Source organism: Micromys minutus, assembly GCF_963924665.1.
Source record: "Micromys minutus genome assembly, chromosome: X".
Classification (NCBI taxonomy): domain Eukaryota; kingdom Metazoa; phylum Chordata; class Mammalia; order Rodentia; family Muridae; genus Micromys; species Micromys minutus.
Window position 1 is genome coordinate 48039180 of NC_137970.1, and position 18138 is coordinate 48057317.

The 18138-nt window shown below is 45.7% G+C and overlaps 1 protein-coding gene across 3 annotated transcripts in view; it reads left to right on the plus strand.

Moving 5' to 3' along the window:
* The window catches only part of NHSL2 (NHS like 2), a gene marked incomplete at its 5' end in the record, with an annotated part of 228837 nt that overhangs the window by 95715 nt on the left and 114984 nt on the right, over nucleotides 1-18138 (plus strand). For 2 of the 3 annotated variants that reach the window (XM_080910898.1, XM_080910899.1), the window contains one exon: nucleotides 894-962. The exons of the other annotated variant lie outside the window; for it this stretch is intronic. In XM_080910898.1, coding sequence (XP_080767024.1) covers nucleotides 894-962 — 69 coding nt within the window. The remainder of the gene's footprint in view (nucleotides 1-893; nucleotides 963-18138) is intronic. 3 annotated transcript variants of the gene reach the window in all.

Sequence of the window (18138 nt, forward strand, 5' to 3'; positions counted from 1 at the left end):
TGCTCCTGCTACAAAGAAGCCTTCTGAAATCTTGTTGACAACAAAACTCACTTTGCTTTGTACAATGACATGTAGAGGAACAAGTTACTGGTCCTAGATTGGGGCTTGTGCTCTGGTCATCTTAGTGGGACAGGATGCCTCAGAAACACCTTCAGGACCTATTTAGAGGCGGGGTAAGAGAAAATTGGTGGAGCTGAGCAAAGCATGTGATATGCATGTGAAAAGATGCTGTAGTGGAATCCACCATTCTGGACAGTGTGTATAAATAAAAATAAATAAAATATACGGAGAATCTGAACTGCCTATGCTCACTTAGGCCTGTAAAACAGCAGTTGGCAGAACCTAAGCTGAAAGTTTGTAAGTTTGAGGCCAGCCTGCGCTACACAGCAAAACCCTGACTCAGCATGCATGGGACTGGCTTAGGTTGTATAGCTTCGTGTATGACTGACTCCTTTCAGTAGGAGCAGGAGCTGTCTCTGACTCTGTTGCCTCTCATACCTTTCCCCCCTGGACTGCCTCAGTTTACCTCAGTAGGAGAAGATGCACCTAGTCTTACTGCAACTTGATATGCCAAGACTGATTGACATCCATGAGAGGTCTCCCCTTTTCTGGAGAGAAGTGGGGGGAGAAGAGGTGGGGAGGATGGGGTAGAGAGGACAGAGAGGAAATTGTAGTTGGTATGTTAATTAATTAAAAGAATCCTTACTGAAAAGTAAACAATAAAACAAGTCTAAACAACAAAGAATGCAACCACTTCTTCTCACTCGCTGTGGTCCTCTGCATATATGTTATGGCTGTGTGCCTACAAGAGTGGGGTGCAGCCAGCATAAAAGCCCTGCACAGAAAAACAATACCCTCACCTCACTTTCTCTTTTTTCCTCATGTCCTTACAGGTGTCTACCACTGGGTGAACTGGACTCGCAGCCTGAGGGCAAGGGAGCTCGTGGATGTAGCCAGTACAGGTCAGCTACCAGGGTCAAACTGCGTGGGGAGGGAGAGAGCATATGCAGAGGGCCAAGTAGACAATGGCCTTCGCCACTTCCAGCCGCCACCTTTTCTGGACACATTTCTCAATTGCATTTCTCATTCCCCACCACCTTTTCCATGCTGTTGTTAATAACACTTAACCCCATCCATCAGATAAATTCCTCATTTAGCTTGCCCATTGTCCTACACTCTCAGAAAAATGGATGCCCCAGTGGGGCAAAGACTTTGTTCTGAACACCGCTATTGTTGCCATCTGGCACATAGTAGGTGCTCAACAAACAGTGAATAAATGATTGAAAGGATGCACTTTCTCAGGCCATCCAAAGTGAGCACGTCCCTAACCTTTTATGGTGGATTGGAGACATCCCTAGCCTTTTGTGGTGGATTGGAGACATCCCTAGCCTTTTGTGGTGGATTGGAGACATCCCTAGCCTTTTGTGGTGGATTGGAGACATCCAACCTTTACTCACGCCTGCTGGTATTGATTTCTTCCAAAGAGGAAGAACCGCTGCCATGTCTTCAGGTGTTCAGGTGGGAAGCCTTTGCAGCCCCCAGGATTGTGGCTGCATGACACTTTGTCAGCCTTGGGCTGCTGGGTGTTATCTAAATGCTTGTTAGCAGCTGTGGGACACTGGCCCTTCCTCAAAAGACACCCTCTGTGCTAGTGGACCTGCTTCGAAATGAGAGGCTCAAGGCCTGGGGGTCTGGGAGCTATGTCCCCTGCCATCATGCTAATGAAACACTTCAAATCCAAATGAGAAGTGCAGATCTGAACTCCTAGAACACTGTAGTTGTTTCAAAGATGTTTTAATGACACAAATACCGTGAATATATTCTCAGCAGCGTTTGTGTTGTCCTAGCGCTGGTGAAGGAACACAGTGCCTTGTGGGTGCTGGGCAGTCACTCCGCCACAGAGCTGCATCCCTAGCCCATGAATGCATCGTTATTGTGAGCAAAATCAATTCAGCTGCTGAGAAAATCCTCTCCGGTGTCCACCCTGCTCCCCAGTGGTAGCCACTGTTTTCCTCGTGGCATGACCCCCTTCTTTTGGATCTTCATCTCTGTATGTAGCTTGGTTTTACATGGAAACCTAAAGACACTTGGTGGTTCACCGGACACCGTGAGTGGTCTGCAGCTTGCTTTTCTCGTTTAACAATGTCTTGGAAACCTCTGTGCGAGGGGCGTCTATCTCACTGTTCTCCTGATTAAACTTTATTTTTAAATCATTGCCATTTCAAAAAGAAAAAATACAGGCGCTCTTCCCCTCGCTTTCCTCTGTGGTCAGAAATCCAGAACAATACACAAGCAGGATGCTGACACGGACTGCTAAGAACCAGCTTTCCATACTGCTAACCCATGCTCACCTAGTGCCTGCTTAACCCTTAGAAATGCTTTTTAAAATTACTTACATTTGTATGTGTGTGTGTGTGTGCGCGCACGCGTGCGTGCATGGGCAGATGCTAAGTGCCTGAACAAGCCGTGGTATGAAAGTCGGAGGACAACTTGTAGTAGCTAATTCTCTTCTTTCCCCTATGAGGGGCTAAGGACAAAACTCAGATCATGAGGCTTAGCGTTAAGCACCTTTACCCACTGACCCATTTCACCGACCCCACCATTTTTTTGTTTTATTTCATTGACTATATTTATTATACACTATGTTATGGTGTGTAAGGATATTTTCATATAAATATGTCCTATCACTGAACACATTGCCTCCAACCCCTCCCCCTGCCTGTCTGCTCCACCTTCATATAATCCCATTTGTGAAAGTTTCACTTCAACTCCCATGTTGTATACATGATTTTTTTGTATCTATATAAAAATCTGGGAATCACAAATGAGAGCAAACATGTGGCATTTGTCTGTCCAAGACTGGCTTAATTTGCATCTATTTTCCTGCAAATGGATTAACAACTTTGTTCCATTTCTTGAATTAGGTCCTTTCAACAAAATAAAATTTAAAAAAATACAATCAACCATCATGTTACCTTTAGGAATTCCTTTTCATCATCACCATTATCTAGAGCAGTGATCCTCAGCCTGAGGGTCATGACCCCTCTGGGGTCACACCTCAGATATCCTGCATATCAACTATTTACATTATGATTCGTGAGAGTAGCAAAATCAAAGTTATAAAGTAACAATGAAAATAATTGTATGGTTGGAGTGGGGGTGTCATCACAACATGAGACACGGTAGTAAAGGGTCCCAGCAGTCGGAAGATTGAGAAGCACTGCTCTAGAGAGTGAGTCACTGCCAGGGTCACCACATGTATCAATATTCTGTTGCCTCCATTTGTTTGTGTGTGTTCAATAGTTCTCCTTTGTTTTGCCAGGTTGTTTTCAGTGGTCTTAATGTATCAAGGAATGTTTGTCCATTCAGGCATTGGAGGGCATCTGTAGTGGTTCCTAGGTTTGGCTTTTATGAATAACTCTGCTGCAAGCACTTGCCTAGCAGCTTTTAGGGGACATAAGTTTTAATTTCTCTGGGACAGATGTCTAAGAGTGCAGTTGCTAGATCATATGGTACTTGCGTGCTTAGTTTTTAAAGAACCTGCCAAACTGCTTTCCAGAGTACACTGCTATTTTACATTCCCATCAGCGATGTATGAGGATCCAATTTCTAGACACTGTCATCAGCATTTGGTGTTGTCATGTTTTAGTAAAATGTTAGACATTTAGATAGGTGTGGTAATGTCACCCTGTGGTTTTAATTTGTATTTCCCTGGTGGTAACTGATGTTGAACATCTTCCCATGGACTGATGTGACAACCATGTCTCCTCCTCGGTAAATGTCTATTTATGTCTTTAGCTCATTTTCTGCTTGGGTTGTTAGAATTTTTAACTGCTGAGTTTTCAGAATTTTTAATATATTCTAGATTCAAATGCTTTGTTAGACAATATGTTTTGCAAATATTTCTCCTAGCATTTAACTTTTTTGGGAAAAAAATTCTCTTAATGGAGACTTCCACAAGGTGAAAGTTTTAACTTTGATAAATTACAATTATTCAATTCTCCTTTTTGTGAGTTCTTTTGAGTCATACATAATCTTAGAATGTAGAATTCAAAGGATCCTTCTATCTCAGATCTTAATGGTGAAAATTGCAGGCCCAGGCCACAAGTCCCTGATATGAACACGTTTTGATTATCAGATATGTGGTCTGCCTTATATCCCAGCTGTAGATTTAAATTTGAATTTCTCTTCTTTTCCTAATTTTCAGATTTTTAAAAATGTTTATCATAGTTGTTAGAGTCTATAAGATACTTTTCTGCATTAATTGACATGATCATATGATGTTTTTCTTCCTTAGTATTCTAACATGATGAATTAAATCAATTACATAGAATTAGTGTAAAAGTCTCCGAACAATTTGGGGAACTTATCAATAAAACCATTAGACCTAGATATTTCTGTTTTGAGTTTTAAACTTTAAACTTTTCTCCCATGTTTTATTTTTCTAAGCTCGGGAACAATTTTATTATAGCTTAAAATGAAAACCCAAAGTCATGCAAGCGCCAGACCTCAGTAGCTTCCCAGAAGAGAATGGCAGGGAGGAGTGGGAGGGACTACTTTAGCTAAATGGGCATGGAGCTTAGCCATATGGCCGCAGACAGCTATATGATGGGACAGGGGATTTACAGAAGAGTAAAGAAGCCCATTGTGTTAGGGAGAGCATACTGATAACAGAGGTAAAAAGAAGAAGCAAAGTCAGACTCTCCTGAGTCATTCAGAAAAGCAGACTGGCTTGGGAAGCAGTGTGGCCATGCTCTGTAAGGGACTGCAGCAGGCAAATCTGGGAAGGAAAGGCACCATATCACGTTAAAGGGACAATTATTCCCCTCTTTCTTTAGCATAGTTTAAGGTCATCCTGCCTTCCCGAGGGATGGTCCTTTGACCAGATGATTGACCCAGCCAACTAGAATGTTAGGTCTTCCTCCATCCGGGCTAGAGTTCTATTCTCCTGATCAGAAGGTGATTCCATCCCAGATGAAGAGGTAATCCTGAAACCATTAGAAGATAGTCAGAAAATGATGGATAGAACCCATTTACACCATGAAAACTTAGTTCTTGTTCCAAAACTGCCCACCAGAAGAGGCCGATGACACTGGAGGAACTCAGGGCAGAGATTTTCAAATCCATTTCTTATACGGTAGAGTTTGGAAGTCTATACTTTTTTTAGGCTCGTTCATCTTATCCAAGTTATCAGTGTGCAGTCCCCACTGCACTCTAAATACCTACTGCTGTGTCCACACCACAACCCATGAAGTACTCCAGATTTAATACTTTGTATAGGGAATTGTCTTTCATTCTGTTTTCTCTAAAGTGTTTTTGTTTTGTTGTTGTTTTTTTTGTTTTGTTTTGTTTTGGTTTTTTTTTTTTTTTTAGCATTCCTTATTCGTGCTTCCTGGCTTTAGAATGAATTGGTTAAATCCAATGAATAATTTCTGTGGTGATTTAGCTGGGATAGTAGTGAACCTATAGAGTGCTTTAAGAAGACTAGACATGTTTTTTCTTCTTCATGCAACTTTATCCTTTACAAAGACCACTGGAACCTGCAGGAAAGGCAACCAGGGCTAAAGAACACATAGAACCTACCTCCCTCACTTACATCCTCCCCTCATTTGTGCCTGTTTGTGAAGGCCTGAACTTCAGGCTCCAGAAGTTAAATATTTATTTTAAACCTTTAGCAGGCTGTGGACGCTTAGTAGTATCCCCGAGTAGAGACAATACCTTCTTCTCCTGATCCGAAAGAAAATGAGGATGTAGTGAAGTGCATACATAGTTACACATAGTCAGGAAATGATGGGGTGGTGCTTTTCTAGGTAGAGCTCAGGCTGACTGAAAATCATGATGGGCGGGATGGGTGGGAATACCGGTGGGTGCAGAAGCGTGAAAGGTTATTCGTCTCTGACTTTCTTCTGTGGCTCTAGAGTCAGGTCCGCTCAGTGCTAGCTTCAGGTACCCACGTGGAAACCAAATGGACCTTGATGCTTGGCTAAGGCTGGAGCTGTCTGAATGATTTAACAGGCTCTCCCGGGAGCAAACCATAGGTCTACAAAGACCTTCAGCATCATGGGGAAGCAGTTGTTAGCTACAGCTTTCCACACTTTCCCCAGAGGAGAAAGTAGGACCTGGGTTAGAGTTTCTTTGGCTTCCACAAATGCTATCTGTGCCCACCTATGTTCCCTTCATATGCACTGCCCTCACACATCTGGATTCCCTTCAACACATCTATTGTCTCCAAAGCAGAGGTGGGACCTTAGCTTCAGGTTGTGCTCTGTGTTTCTTAATAGTCTAAGAAAACATGCAATATATTACTAATAAAGAAAATAAAAAGATCTGTATGACAAGAACTTCAAGTCTCTGAAGAAAGAAATTGAAGAAGATCTCAGAGAGTGGAAAGATCTCCCTTGTTCATGGATTGGAAGGATTAATATAGTAAAAGTGGCCATCTTGCCAAAAGCAATTTACACATGCAGTGCAATCCCCATCAAAATTCCAACTTCAAGAAGAATTTGAAAATTCATTTGGAATAACAAAAAAAAAAAAAACAAACAAACAAGATAGCAAAAACTATTCTCAACAATAAAAAAACTTCCAGGGGAATCACCATCCCCAAGCTAAAGTTGTATTACAGATCAATCGTGATAAAAACTGGATGCTATTGGCACATAGACAGACAGGTACATCAATGGAATAGAATTGAAGATCCAGAAATGAACCCACACACCTATAGTCACTTGATCTTTGACAAACCATGCTGTGGGGAAAAGACAGCATTTTCAACAAATGGTGCTGGTCCAACTGGTATTCAGCAGGTAGAAGAATGCAAATCCGATCCATGTTTATTGCCCTTTACAAAGCTCAAGTCCAAGTAGATCAAAGACCTCCACATAAAACCAGGCACACCGAAACTAATAGAAGAGAAAGTGGGGAAGAGCTTAGAACACATAAGCACTAAGGAAATTTTCTTGAACAGACCACCAATGGCTTATGCTCTAAAATCAAGAATTGACAAATGGGACCTCATAAAATTGCAAAGCTTCTGTAAGGCAAAGGACACTGTCAATAGGACAAAAGTGGCAATCAACAGATTGGAAAAATATCTTTGTCAATCCTACATCTGATAGAGGGCTAGTAACCAATATATACAGAGAACTTAAGAAGTTGGACTCCAGAGAATCAAATAATCCTATTTTAAAATGTGGGACAGAACTAAACAAAGACTTTTCAACTGAGGAGTATTGAATGGCTGAGAAGCCCCTAAAGAAATAATCATCATCCTTAGTCATCAGGAAAATGCAAATCAAAACAACCCTGAGATTCCACCTCACACCAGTCAGAATGGCTAAGATCAAAAACTCAGATAACAGCAGATGCTGGTGAGGATGTGAAGAAAGAACTTGTCCATTGTTCTTTCTTGCAAATGGTGGGCTTGCAAGCTGGGACAACCACTCTGGAAATCAGTCAGGAGGTTCTGCAGAAAAATTGGACATAGTACTTACTACCTGAAGACCCAGCTATACCACTCTTGGGCATATAGCCAAAAGTCGCTGCAACATATAACAAGGACACATGCTCCACCATGTTCATAGCAGCCTTATTTATAATAGCCAGAAGCTGGAAAGAACCCAGATGTCCTTCAACAGAGAAATAGATACAGAAAATTTGGTACATTTACACAATGGAGTACTACTCAGCTATTAAAAACAATGACTTCATGAAATTCCTAGGCAAATGGATAGAACTAGAGAATATCATCCTGAGTGAGGTAAAACAATCACAAAAAACCCACACGTGGTATGCACTCACTGATAAGTTGATATTAGCCCAAAAGCTTGGATTACCCAAGATACAATGCATAGATCACATAAAGTTCAAGAAGCTGAAAGACCAAAGTGTGGATGCTTCAGTCCTTCTTAGAAGGGGGAACAAAAATATTTACAGTAGAAAATACAAAGTCAAAGTTTGAAGAGATTGAAGCAAAGGCCATCCAGAGACTGTCTCACCTGGAGATACAACCCTCGTACAGCCACCAAACCCAGACAATATTGCCGATGCCAAGAAGTGCATGCTGACAGGAGCCTGATATAGCTGTCTCCTGAGAGGCTCTGCCAGAGCATGACAAATACAGAGGTGGATGCTCACAGCCAATTATTGGACTGAGCACAGGGTCCCTAGTGGAGGAGTTAGAGAAAGAATTGAAGGAATTTGCAACCCCATAAAAACAACAATACCAACCAACCAGAGCTCCCAGGGACTAAACCACTATCCAAAGAGTACAAATGGACGGACCCATGGCTCCAACTGCATATGTAGCAGAAGATGGCCTTGTCTGGCATCAATGGGAGGAGAAGTCCTTGATCCTACCAAGGCTTACTGCCCCAGTGTAGGGGAATGTCAGGGTGGGAAGGCAGGAGGGGCTGGGTGGGTAGGGGAGCACCTCATAGAAGCAGGGGCAGGGGCATAGTGTAGTGGGTTTATGGTGGGGAAACCAGGAAATAGGATAACATTTGAAATGTAAATAAAATATATCCAATAAAAATAAAAATGAATAAAAAGTAAGAAAATAAAAGTGGCAGTGACAAACACTAAAGGCAGGTGCAAAGGCAATGTGGACTTTAACTGTGTAACTTTTGATCTACCAGAGTCATATCCAAATCATTTTCTTGATTCAACTTCACACCCTACCTGGGTTTTAAGGGCATCTTAGTCGCCTCTCTCCCATCTGTTCCAATTTCTGTTGCACGTTCCTAATTCAAAGCTCCTGCCCCCGTCCCCTGCTCTGTTTTGTTTTAGAAACAGCCTCACTATCCTCAAGTATGTAGCTCTTGCTGTCCTGTAAACTAACTATATAGACCAGGCTGGCCTTGAACTCACAGCGATCTGCCTGCCTCCGCCTTCCAAGTGCTAGGATTAAAGGCATGTGCCACTGCTCTGTGTCCTGCTGCTTAAATCAAAGCATTTCACACACTCAAGCCGCACACATGTCTGCCTTTCTCATTATTTTACAGCCTTTATTTTTGAATGGTAAATGTTTGCTATAATGCTCGAATTCCAAAGTCCTTTATGACATCGTCTGACCCTTCCTGAATGTGTCTGGTGTGTGTGAGAGGAGGGGAAGGGGGTGCAATTTGATGCTTTGGAGTCTCACATAACTGAGTCATATAACCCCTCCTTACTCTTGAGCGGTTTGTTCCCTGCCTTCGCCCCCATCTTCTTCTGGTCCTCAGTCTCTGTCCCCATTAGAAGTTGTAATAAACCGACACGGGGGGTGTGGGGGACTCATGCGACATTGGAGGAAGTGACAAGTGCTTCCAGCGTTTGAAGCATGAATAATGCTGGGGTTCACACAGGACTGGGGCCCAGGAGGGCAGAGCAAGTGTTGCCATCGGGGTCAAGTGTCCCCTGGCTGGTTTGCGTGAGCAGAGCAGCTCTGCGCAGCTCTGCGCGTCACGAGGCGCGTGCGGAGGCGGCAAGAGAGGCAGGCGGTGAGTCATGGTCCCCGCGCACCTCCGGAACTGGAGGCTGCTTGGCTCTGCACAGCCCCCGCCTAGCTCCCCGCTCCTCCCCGCTCCTTCCCGCTCCTCCCCGTTCTTGGGGGCGGACGGGTGGCATCAGGGCCCGATGCTGGGCGGTAGAGGGCGCTGCTGTGCAGCTGCTGGCAAGCCAAATTGGCAAGCTGGAGCTGCCTCTGTCTGGAGGGTTGAACAGCAGCAGCCTGGAGGCGGGGCTAGTGGGGGAATGAACCTTCGGGCAGCCTAGATGTTTTTAAGGAAGTGTACTTCAGAATGATTCATTGCTGCACAGAGTGATGGCGCAGTGGACCCCCCCCCCCATCCCGGCAGGAGAATGCCTTTCTTGCTTGGCCCAAGCTGTCTAGAGTTGGCAGCATTGTCCTCTCCTTAGAGAGGGTCCTTGATAGAGCCCGTTAGGGGACCTAGCCTGCAACCTTCTTTCCTCTGATGATTGCCACTTGAGGAAAGTGGCCTCAGATTTGAGCTGACAATAATGCAAGGCAAGAGAAAATGCTCTACTTACTGGGGACTGAAGTTTCACTGTTGAGATTTTTTTGGTCTTGAAATTGCTCTGTGTGTGAGTGTGGTGTGTGTGTGGGGGGGGGAAGGAGAGAGGGAGGGAGGGAGGGAGGGAGAGAGACTTTGAGCTTTTATTCAGGGTAGAATCCAGAGCCTTGTGCATGCTAGATAAGTGCTATTCAACTGAGCAGCATCCCCAACCCCAAACTCCATCATTCATTTATTCATTCATTCATTCATTCATTCATTCATTCCAAAAATCTTCACTATGTTTAAAAGCCAGTCATAGTGCAGAGAAGGGAGAGAGCCAAATGTTTGAACAATGGTCCTCTGCAGAAAACAGTTGATGCTTGACAAGGGGCACCTAAGTAAAACCATGCAAGGACCTTCATGCTGCACCCTGGGATAGTGTTGTTTTGGTCACTGATGCATTCTGGGGACATACAACAGTTACTGACACACAAGAGACACCCGCTTGTCCAGTGACTGCTAGAGAAGGCCAGGAGAGTGCATGGGACCCAGAAGAGTCCAAGATGAGGACGTTAGCCAGGCAGATCGGGGCCAGATGGAGAACAACACAGACAGAAAAGAGCCTTGGCAAAGTACAGAGCTCCCTGTCCTCACCTCCCTGTGCCCCATTTCCCTCATTCAATGAGAAAAGCCAAGAGGTGGCTCTGCAATCTAAGCTTGCTTCCAGAAATGAGCCCAAGTATGTAGGTTAGGGCCTGACCAGAGCTTTTCAGCCTTTCAGCCAGGGAGGCTGAGGTTTGGTCCTCTGGCTCAGCTCTTCAGATTCTGAGCTTGCCTATTTTCTACGCTCCTTCCTCCCCTCACCGTCTTCCCTCGAACTCCTACAGAATAAATTATCTATGGCATGAAAGTCTATACTTGTGTTTTGCCATGAGGTTTATTTTTTGTATTAATTTGCGTTTCAAAATAGTCTTTGTTATTTACACATTTTTATACTAGCACAATTTTGTTGTAGGAAAACAAGTCAGCACTTTTGTGCTAAGAATAAAATAAAAATCACAACTATAATTTCACTGCCCAATGTAGTTCTTGGATTTTTGGAATGCCTTCATTAAAATTTGCACACACTGGCACTCCTCCAGTTAGAACTGGTACAGACTAAATCTTATGTTCCTATCAAAGCATGGTCCGTGGACAGTGGTCTCTTACCCTCTGTCAGTAACTTTGATGGCAAGACATTTTGGCTAAAAATCCCAAACTGATCAAGTCCTTGGGAACGTTCAGAGGACGTTCCCTGAGCCAGCTCTGCTTCCGCACCACGGTATGGGTGCCCTAAGTCTTCAGTGGGGCTAGACTTTCATTTGATTTCAGAGGGCCATAGAAAAAAGTGCTGAACTCTGTGCTAGGAGGGAAAGCTGGGGAAGGGTGCTTAGGAACCTATTACCCCATTTGTCCAAGGGGGAATCCCTAAAAACAAGCCTGGGCAACTCAGATTGTCTCAGCTTCTTTAATGTTCCAATGTATGAGGAGTCTTTTCTGTCTTTAGTCCTTGCTTATCACTATGTGTCCAGTCACACACACACACACACACACACACACACACACACACACACACCAAAGTCCCTGCTTTCAGTGTAATGCGTCTTCATACAGAAGGAACTTAGGTAACTAGTCTAAATTCAGACAAGGGGTCAGAGGTAGATTTGAGACTGGAACATCCTTTCAGACAGACAGTTAAACTAAATTTTTCTTAGATGATTCCTCTATTCAGAAACTTTTGAGAAACCCCGTTTCCTGTAGACTGGAATGGACAATTCTGAGCCCGACACTCAAGGTCCTCCATTGCCTCTTGATTCAGCTCAGTTCTTCCCAGGGTGACCTTTCTCTTCCCAGAATCCTCTTCCTCCCTCCCTTCCACCATGCTTTAAACTGTCCTTGTCAGGGTGCCCTAACTCTCTGAGGTTCTGGGCGATAGGGTGGGAAAGGACTCACTTCATGGCTCGGGCTGGCCTTGAACTTAAGATGTCTATGATGGCTGCCACTGATTGTGAACCTGACAAGATCTAGAGTCAGACATTCCTTCCATCACATGTAGCACCTCCAGTTCCTAGAAACATTGAGTCAAGCCCATCCCCCAGCTTCTTTTTATTATCTGATACTTGGTCCTCAGTGCTGCCTCGTATTGCCCCAACTCAGTGTTCTGTGGCACCTCACACCCAACTAACTGCTTTTTGCATTCCAACCTGAAGACAGGAGCCAGACCCCTGCCTGGCCTGGAGACGAAGTCTAATACGGCCACATGGCTCACTGCTCACATAACTCTCTGAATGCCGTCCAGATCATCTTCATAAACAAGCTCTAGGCTCCTGGGAGGGGATGGGTCCGTTTTAGTTCCCTCTTTATCCTTCAAACACAAACATTTCACTTTGTTCTTTCTCCACCCTCTTATGGCTTTTCTTTTTTCTTTTTTTTTCTTTCCACTTTTCAAGATTTATTTAGTTAATTAGCTTTTCTTTAGGCAGGTCTCCTGTAACCTAGGTAACTATGCTACCAAGGATGACCTCGAACTCTGATTCTCCTGCTTCCACCTCCCAAACTCTGAGATTACAGGTGTATATCACCACTCGCAGCCTTCATTTATTTTTGGAAATCCAAATGTCTCTCCCTGCCAGTAATGGTACTGCAGGAAGGCCAAGAGCTCTAGACGGTTCAGATCAACAGGGCACTTCAATAACTCGAGACCAGCAAATTGATTTTGGGCCCCAGCCAGTAAAAATATTTGTGAAAATGACTGGCAATTAGGCAAGGCCCACCCATTCCTAGAGCAGATAAGGAAGAGGTGTGTGGTGCTGAGGCTGACTTGAGGAGTCCTGGGGAACCAGTGAGAAAGTGAAGGGGCATTGTTCTCATTTTCCAAATGAGCACATAGAAGGGGAAGTCGTGATTATGTAGCTGTTGAAAACAGCGTTTCCACTTGTTACCTGAAACAATAGGAGCTGGGAGCGCAGTTCGGAGAGGCAGTGATGTCATGGGAATAGCATGAGACAAGTTTCTTTCAGACCATGCCTGTTTGACCTGGGGTTTGGTCCCAGCTATACCTCTGTCTTGCTCACTGTTAAAGCTTGCTGGGCTATTTCCCTGGCCTGGACTTAGTTTCTTCCTCTTGGATATGGTAGGGTAGGCAGTAGGGTGGTGTGTGAGCAGCTTGAACTGTCCGCTTCTTCCAAGCCCTGGGCATTTTAGGTATTCAACAAAAGACAAGCTCAAGCTCAGATCCGGGAAGTTCTCTTGGAAGGTGAGACACAGACAAGGTGGCTAAGAGAGGTGACAGTGCCTGGAGGCCAGGGCCCGATCCAGGGTAGGGCTGGTGGTTTGATTACTGTGAAACTGACATGTCCTGACAGGAACTGACTGAAAAGGTTCTAATAGGAACTGACAGGAGAAGGGGAGGGGACGGCAAGGAGGATGGAGATTTCATTTGCCTCTGGGGCCTGAGTGAGAGCAATCTTGAGTCCTAGGTTTAGTTTTGCCTGCTCACTAAGCAGCTTCAAGCATGTCCTTGCCTCCCTTGGGGTCTCAGATGCCACGTGTGCCCAGTGACACCACCCAAGTTGTAGATCACTGCAACAAATTGCAGAGCTTCAGGTCCAAGTTACCTAGTAGACGGCAGGATATTTCTGAACTCTTTGTTTGCTCATTTGTTTGTTTCATTTTGTTTTGGAGACAGGATTCTCTATGGTGCCAAGGTATCCAATGTTCTAAATCTTACATAGGATATCTAGGGCCATGGTAGAGGTTTTACTGAGACCTGGGGGGGGGGGACCACGAACAACACCAGCAGAAGAAGCCCTGGGGACTTTCAAAGGTTACACCTGAGGGTGGGCAGTTCCCCAAAAAGAGCTTGCTTCCAGACCCAGCAAAACTTGGCCTTTGCAGTATTGAAAAGGAGACCTTTAAAGATCCCAGGTCCCCAAATAATACATATTGGGTAGCAGTGTGCCTGCAAACCAGGGGCCTTGTGCACACCAGGCAAGCACTGATGAGCCGCAGCCTGAACCCTGTACTGGAAAAGTTCGTTTTGCACGCTTGCACTCAGCCGGAGGTAGGGCTTTGGGTTTGGATAAATGAACTCAAAGCCCTGATCCATCAAAGCTATTTTTCGAATAACAGTCGTTAAGAGCTGCCGCCTGATGAAGGTCTCCAGCGACACAGTTGTGGAACGAAGCGCATCATCTGTGTTCATCAACTCATTTCATACTTTACAGCAACCCACACTTTACAGATGAGGAGACGGGCACAGAGGGGCCAAGGAAGGTGTCCAGATCGCACAGCTGGCAAGTGCCGGGGCAGACAAAGCTGTCTCCCAAACAGTAAAGTGTGTCGCCACTCACAGCACCTGGAACTGTCACCAAGTAGAATTACAGCTATTTTCGGATCGAATTATGGCTGCTGCAGGTATCTCAAAGATCGTTTGTACTCATCACTGTGCGCTTTGAAATTATGCTAATCATTAGATCCTTTGCTGGATCTTGTTAGATTGAATATATTAATCAAGCAGCACGCATGACTACATTGTAAATTGGGCTTCAGGAGCCGGTCATCAGTTTCCTTTCTGATCCTAGGTAATTTACTTACTGCACTGGAAAGCATTTCTCCTCACAAAGGGTCGATAAGCAGTGCCGGATTGCCAAGGCTGCGTATGGCATGACTGGGCAGGCTCTGCTGCTAGATAACTGGGTGCTGGAGGCTCATGGGTACCACACTGAGCATGCTCCCTGGTCCCTCGCCTGCACAACCTCTTTTCCCAGACCAGTAATGACAACCACGAGGCCACCTGAGCAGGCTGGAGTCACTAGCAACCAATGGCCATGCTGAGATGGACACCTAGGTCTGTGTAAGTTCAGCCTGTATCCACCATGGCTTTGCCTTCTCTGGGTACTTGGTGTCCACTTTCCAGTACAGTTCTCTCAAACACAAATGACCTGCCTCAGAAAGGGGACACCTAATGGGCAGTAGATCACGCCACCTTTGTAGCTCTCCAAATGCATCTCCACAGCTGGCATTTAGAGCAAGGTCCTTTCCTGGTAGAAGGGGAATCCCCAAAGCAGGCCAGCAGGGGTGTGTAGCCCAGTGACTGCCAGCCTGCCGCACACTTGAGTCCACATCCCAACTTGGCCGGTGCACACCTAGGCCCATGTTAGAGGTTCGTGCTTCCATTTGCTTAGCTAGTCAATGAGAACAAGAATGACTTCTCCTTGTACAGGAGACAATCACAGGCCTTAGGCTGTACCTGCTTTGGGCTGTAGTGTGAGCCATTGTTGTATCCTCACAGAGACTAATGCACAGAGGGAGCCTTGAGGCATCTGGAAGACCTTTGAGAGATACTGGCTCTTGCTCATAGCTGTTAGCAGTACTCCCCTGTTCTGGTTCCCTGATGTGTTCAACAGCAGACACCCTTAGCTTCCTGCTTCACACCTCTGCAAGCAAGTCAGAATCTGCTAGGGAGCTGTTTGGTTTCTTTTGTCTCTACTGTCTTCCTTTGAGACACTGTCTCATTTTTCAGTACAGGCTGGCTTTGAACTCTGGACCTTCCTTTCTCAGTCTCCTGGGGGCTGGGATTACAGATGTGAGCCACCACACCTGTTTGCCGAAGAAGCTTTCTTTTAAAATGGACTGGACCTAGCCTCTAAATCATGGAATTCGACTTGGGGTGGGGACTAAGAAGAAATAGTTTTTCCAAAACTCCTTAGAGGAATCTTAAGTGGAGATGGCTGAGAGCCATGGCCTCGAACAGAAACTGGCGGTACGTTGCTTTAGGGGGACAAAGGATGGAGTGGGGGACTTGGAGCCCATACCCTGGCTCTACAGACAGGATGAGAGGGAGCAGAAGTGTGGATGTGGAGCGAAGCTTTGTGTGTGATTGAGGGAAGAGGAGGGGAAGCTGGAGCCCACAATAAGAAAGAGCTGGAGGAAGCCACCAGTGTGGGAGTTTGACCCCAAGCCATGCCAGACCAGTGATCTCACCCACTGATTTTCTGTCAGAAGGAAATGGGAAATATGAAGTCAGGAGACAGATGACACTGTGTAGCCTCCTACAGGTGGCAGATATGAGAAATGTTAGCACATAGTGAGGAACATTCAGCCCTGTCAGTTCCACTCGTTCCTGCTCCCCACAAATCCACCCATCCGCTCCCTCATACACTTATATCAGACACCACCTTTAGCCCAACAAAGCAGAGAGCCCCCTGTGCACTAGTGAACACGAGGTGACCAAAGCAGGACCACATATTGAAGCAAATGCTAGGCTGCCAAGGAGGGTATTTGCTGCCTTTTGCTCCGGCAGAAGACTGCATCAACCTGGAATCCAGACAGGGCGGGGTAATGGTTAGATTTCAGGATAATCAGAAAGGGAAATGGCCAAGAGGAAAGCAGCTTGCATGCCGCAACACAGGGACTAATAATGATACAGCCAGGCCTTCTGGTCCAGTGATCTTTTTTTCACCCCCTTTGCCAGCCCCCAACTTTCAGCTTTGGTCCCTAATCTGCCTGAGCAGGGGAAAGTGAATAGATTCCTGCTACATCCCTGTGGCTCTAACTGGTCATATTGAGTCAGCCTCCAACTCAGAGCGAGTGGATCAAAGACCAAGGCACAGGACATTTTAGGTTTCAGATCGGTGTGGCTTCCTCTATTGTTTGGTTTAGGGCATCTTTTGCCAGGTGAGAGTTGTCTGGCTCCCCACCCCCACAGGGAGACTATGACTTTAAGAGAGAAGTCAGAGCCATGGGGATCGGTTTCAAGCCGCCCTCAAAAGACAAATCTGGATTGAGTTTAGGAAGAAAAAAGAAGGGGTTAGCTTTGGTCCTGCCTCCTTTCCCTTCTCAAAGGCTTGCCCCTCCTTCAGCCTATGCCTGGAAATTCACTTCTTTTGGCCTGGAGGTTAGGAGCCCACCAGCAGCCTTGTCCTTGCACCTGGTCCCTCCCCTTGTTCCAGAGCACCCCATCTGGAGGACTGCCGAGCTAGTGGCTGCAATGCGTAGGTATGTGTCTGGAATCTCAGCTTTCGCTTTGTCAAAGCTGTCTGGGAAGAGGTGGGAAGGGTTCCAGGGCCTCCAAGACCCTTGGCAATAGGTGGGAAGAAGATGATGAGTGGACTTTGGTGACTCCTCGAGGGTCTCTGTGTTCAGGCATCTATAGGAATGTGTAGAGAAAGGATGAGAAAGCCTCATCCGTGCAGCCTGGCCCATCTCCACCTTAAGTTACTTCCCAAACCCATGATACGAGGGAGCTTGGCAATGAAGAGAGCTTTGAGCTCTCTGCGGCAAGAACATGTGGAAGATGGATTTGGTCTTTGTTATTGTTTACTCACTATACAGTCCAGGTTCGTCTGTAACTCATATCCTCCTGCCTTCTGAGAGCTGGGCTTGCGGGCCTGAGCTACCATGCCCTGCAGAGGGATTTGTTTTTAGGCTGGATGTTGAAGCCCCTGAAAGGCATGCTTAGCTCTCTAGGTTGACGTCGTGAAGTCCGGCATCTTTCCCCTACCCCAGTGCAGCCCCGAGCAGAGTGAAAGCAAAGTGAGCTCCTGCCTCTGGTCTTAATGCTCATTCGCTGGTCACTGGTCCTGGTGCAAGCTGGTGGCTCTAAGAGTTCAGCCTTGAATCTCAAACCTTATTAGAGATCTCCTATGCTTTTGCCAGGCCTTTTCATGTGTGTGTGGGGGGGAAGCGAGGGGAGTCCCATCACACTTTCTCTATCTCACATACATATACACCACTACCACTACCAGCAGCAGCACCCTTCCATGACACAATAAAACTCTTTACAATCAAAGAACCACTCAAGAGTTAGCATTCTCGGCTGTACCATTATTCTGAGCATTCTGGGTGGCCATGAACCCAGCCAGCATCCCTTCTGTCCCAGTGGTCCCAACTCACTCCAGTCACAGGAACCAAGTTCTCAGATGCTTTTGTCAAATACAAGCAATGCTTTGTCCATCTAGGATTCCGATGGGCTGTCCAGGGGTCCGACTTTAGCCCTAGTGACTAGAAACACTGGATTGGTACTTTCTGTGTGACGGGACTTTGAAGGAACCTGTTGCTCTCAGCAATTTCTCACCTTAGAGTCCTTCTGAGTGGCTGAGGT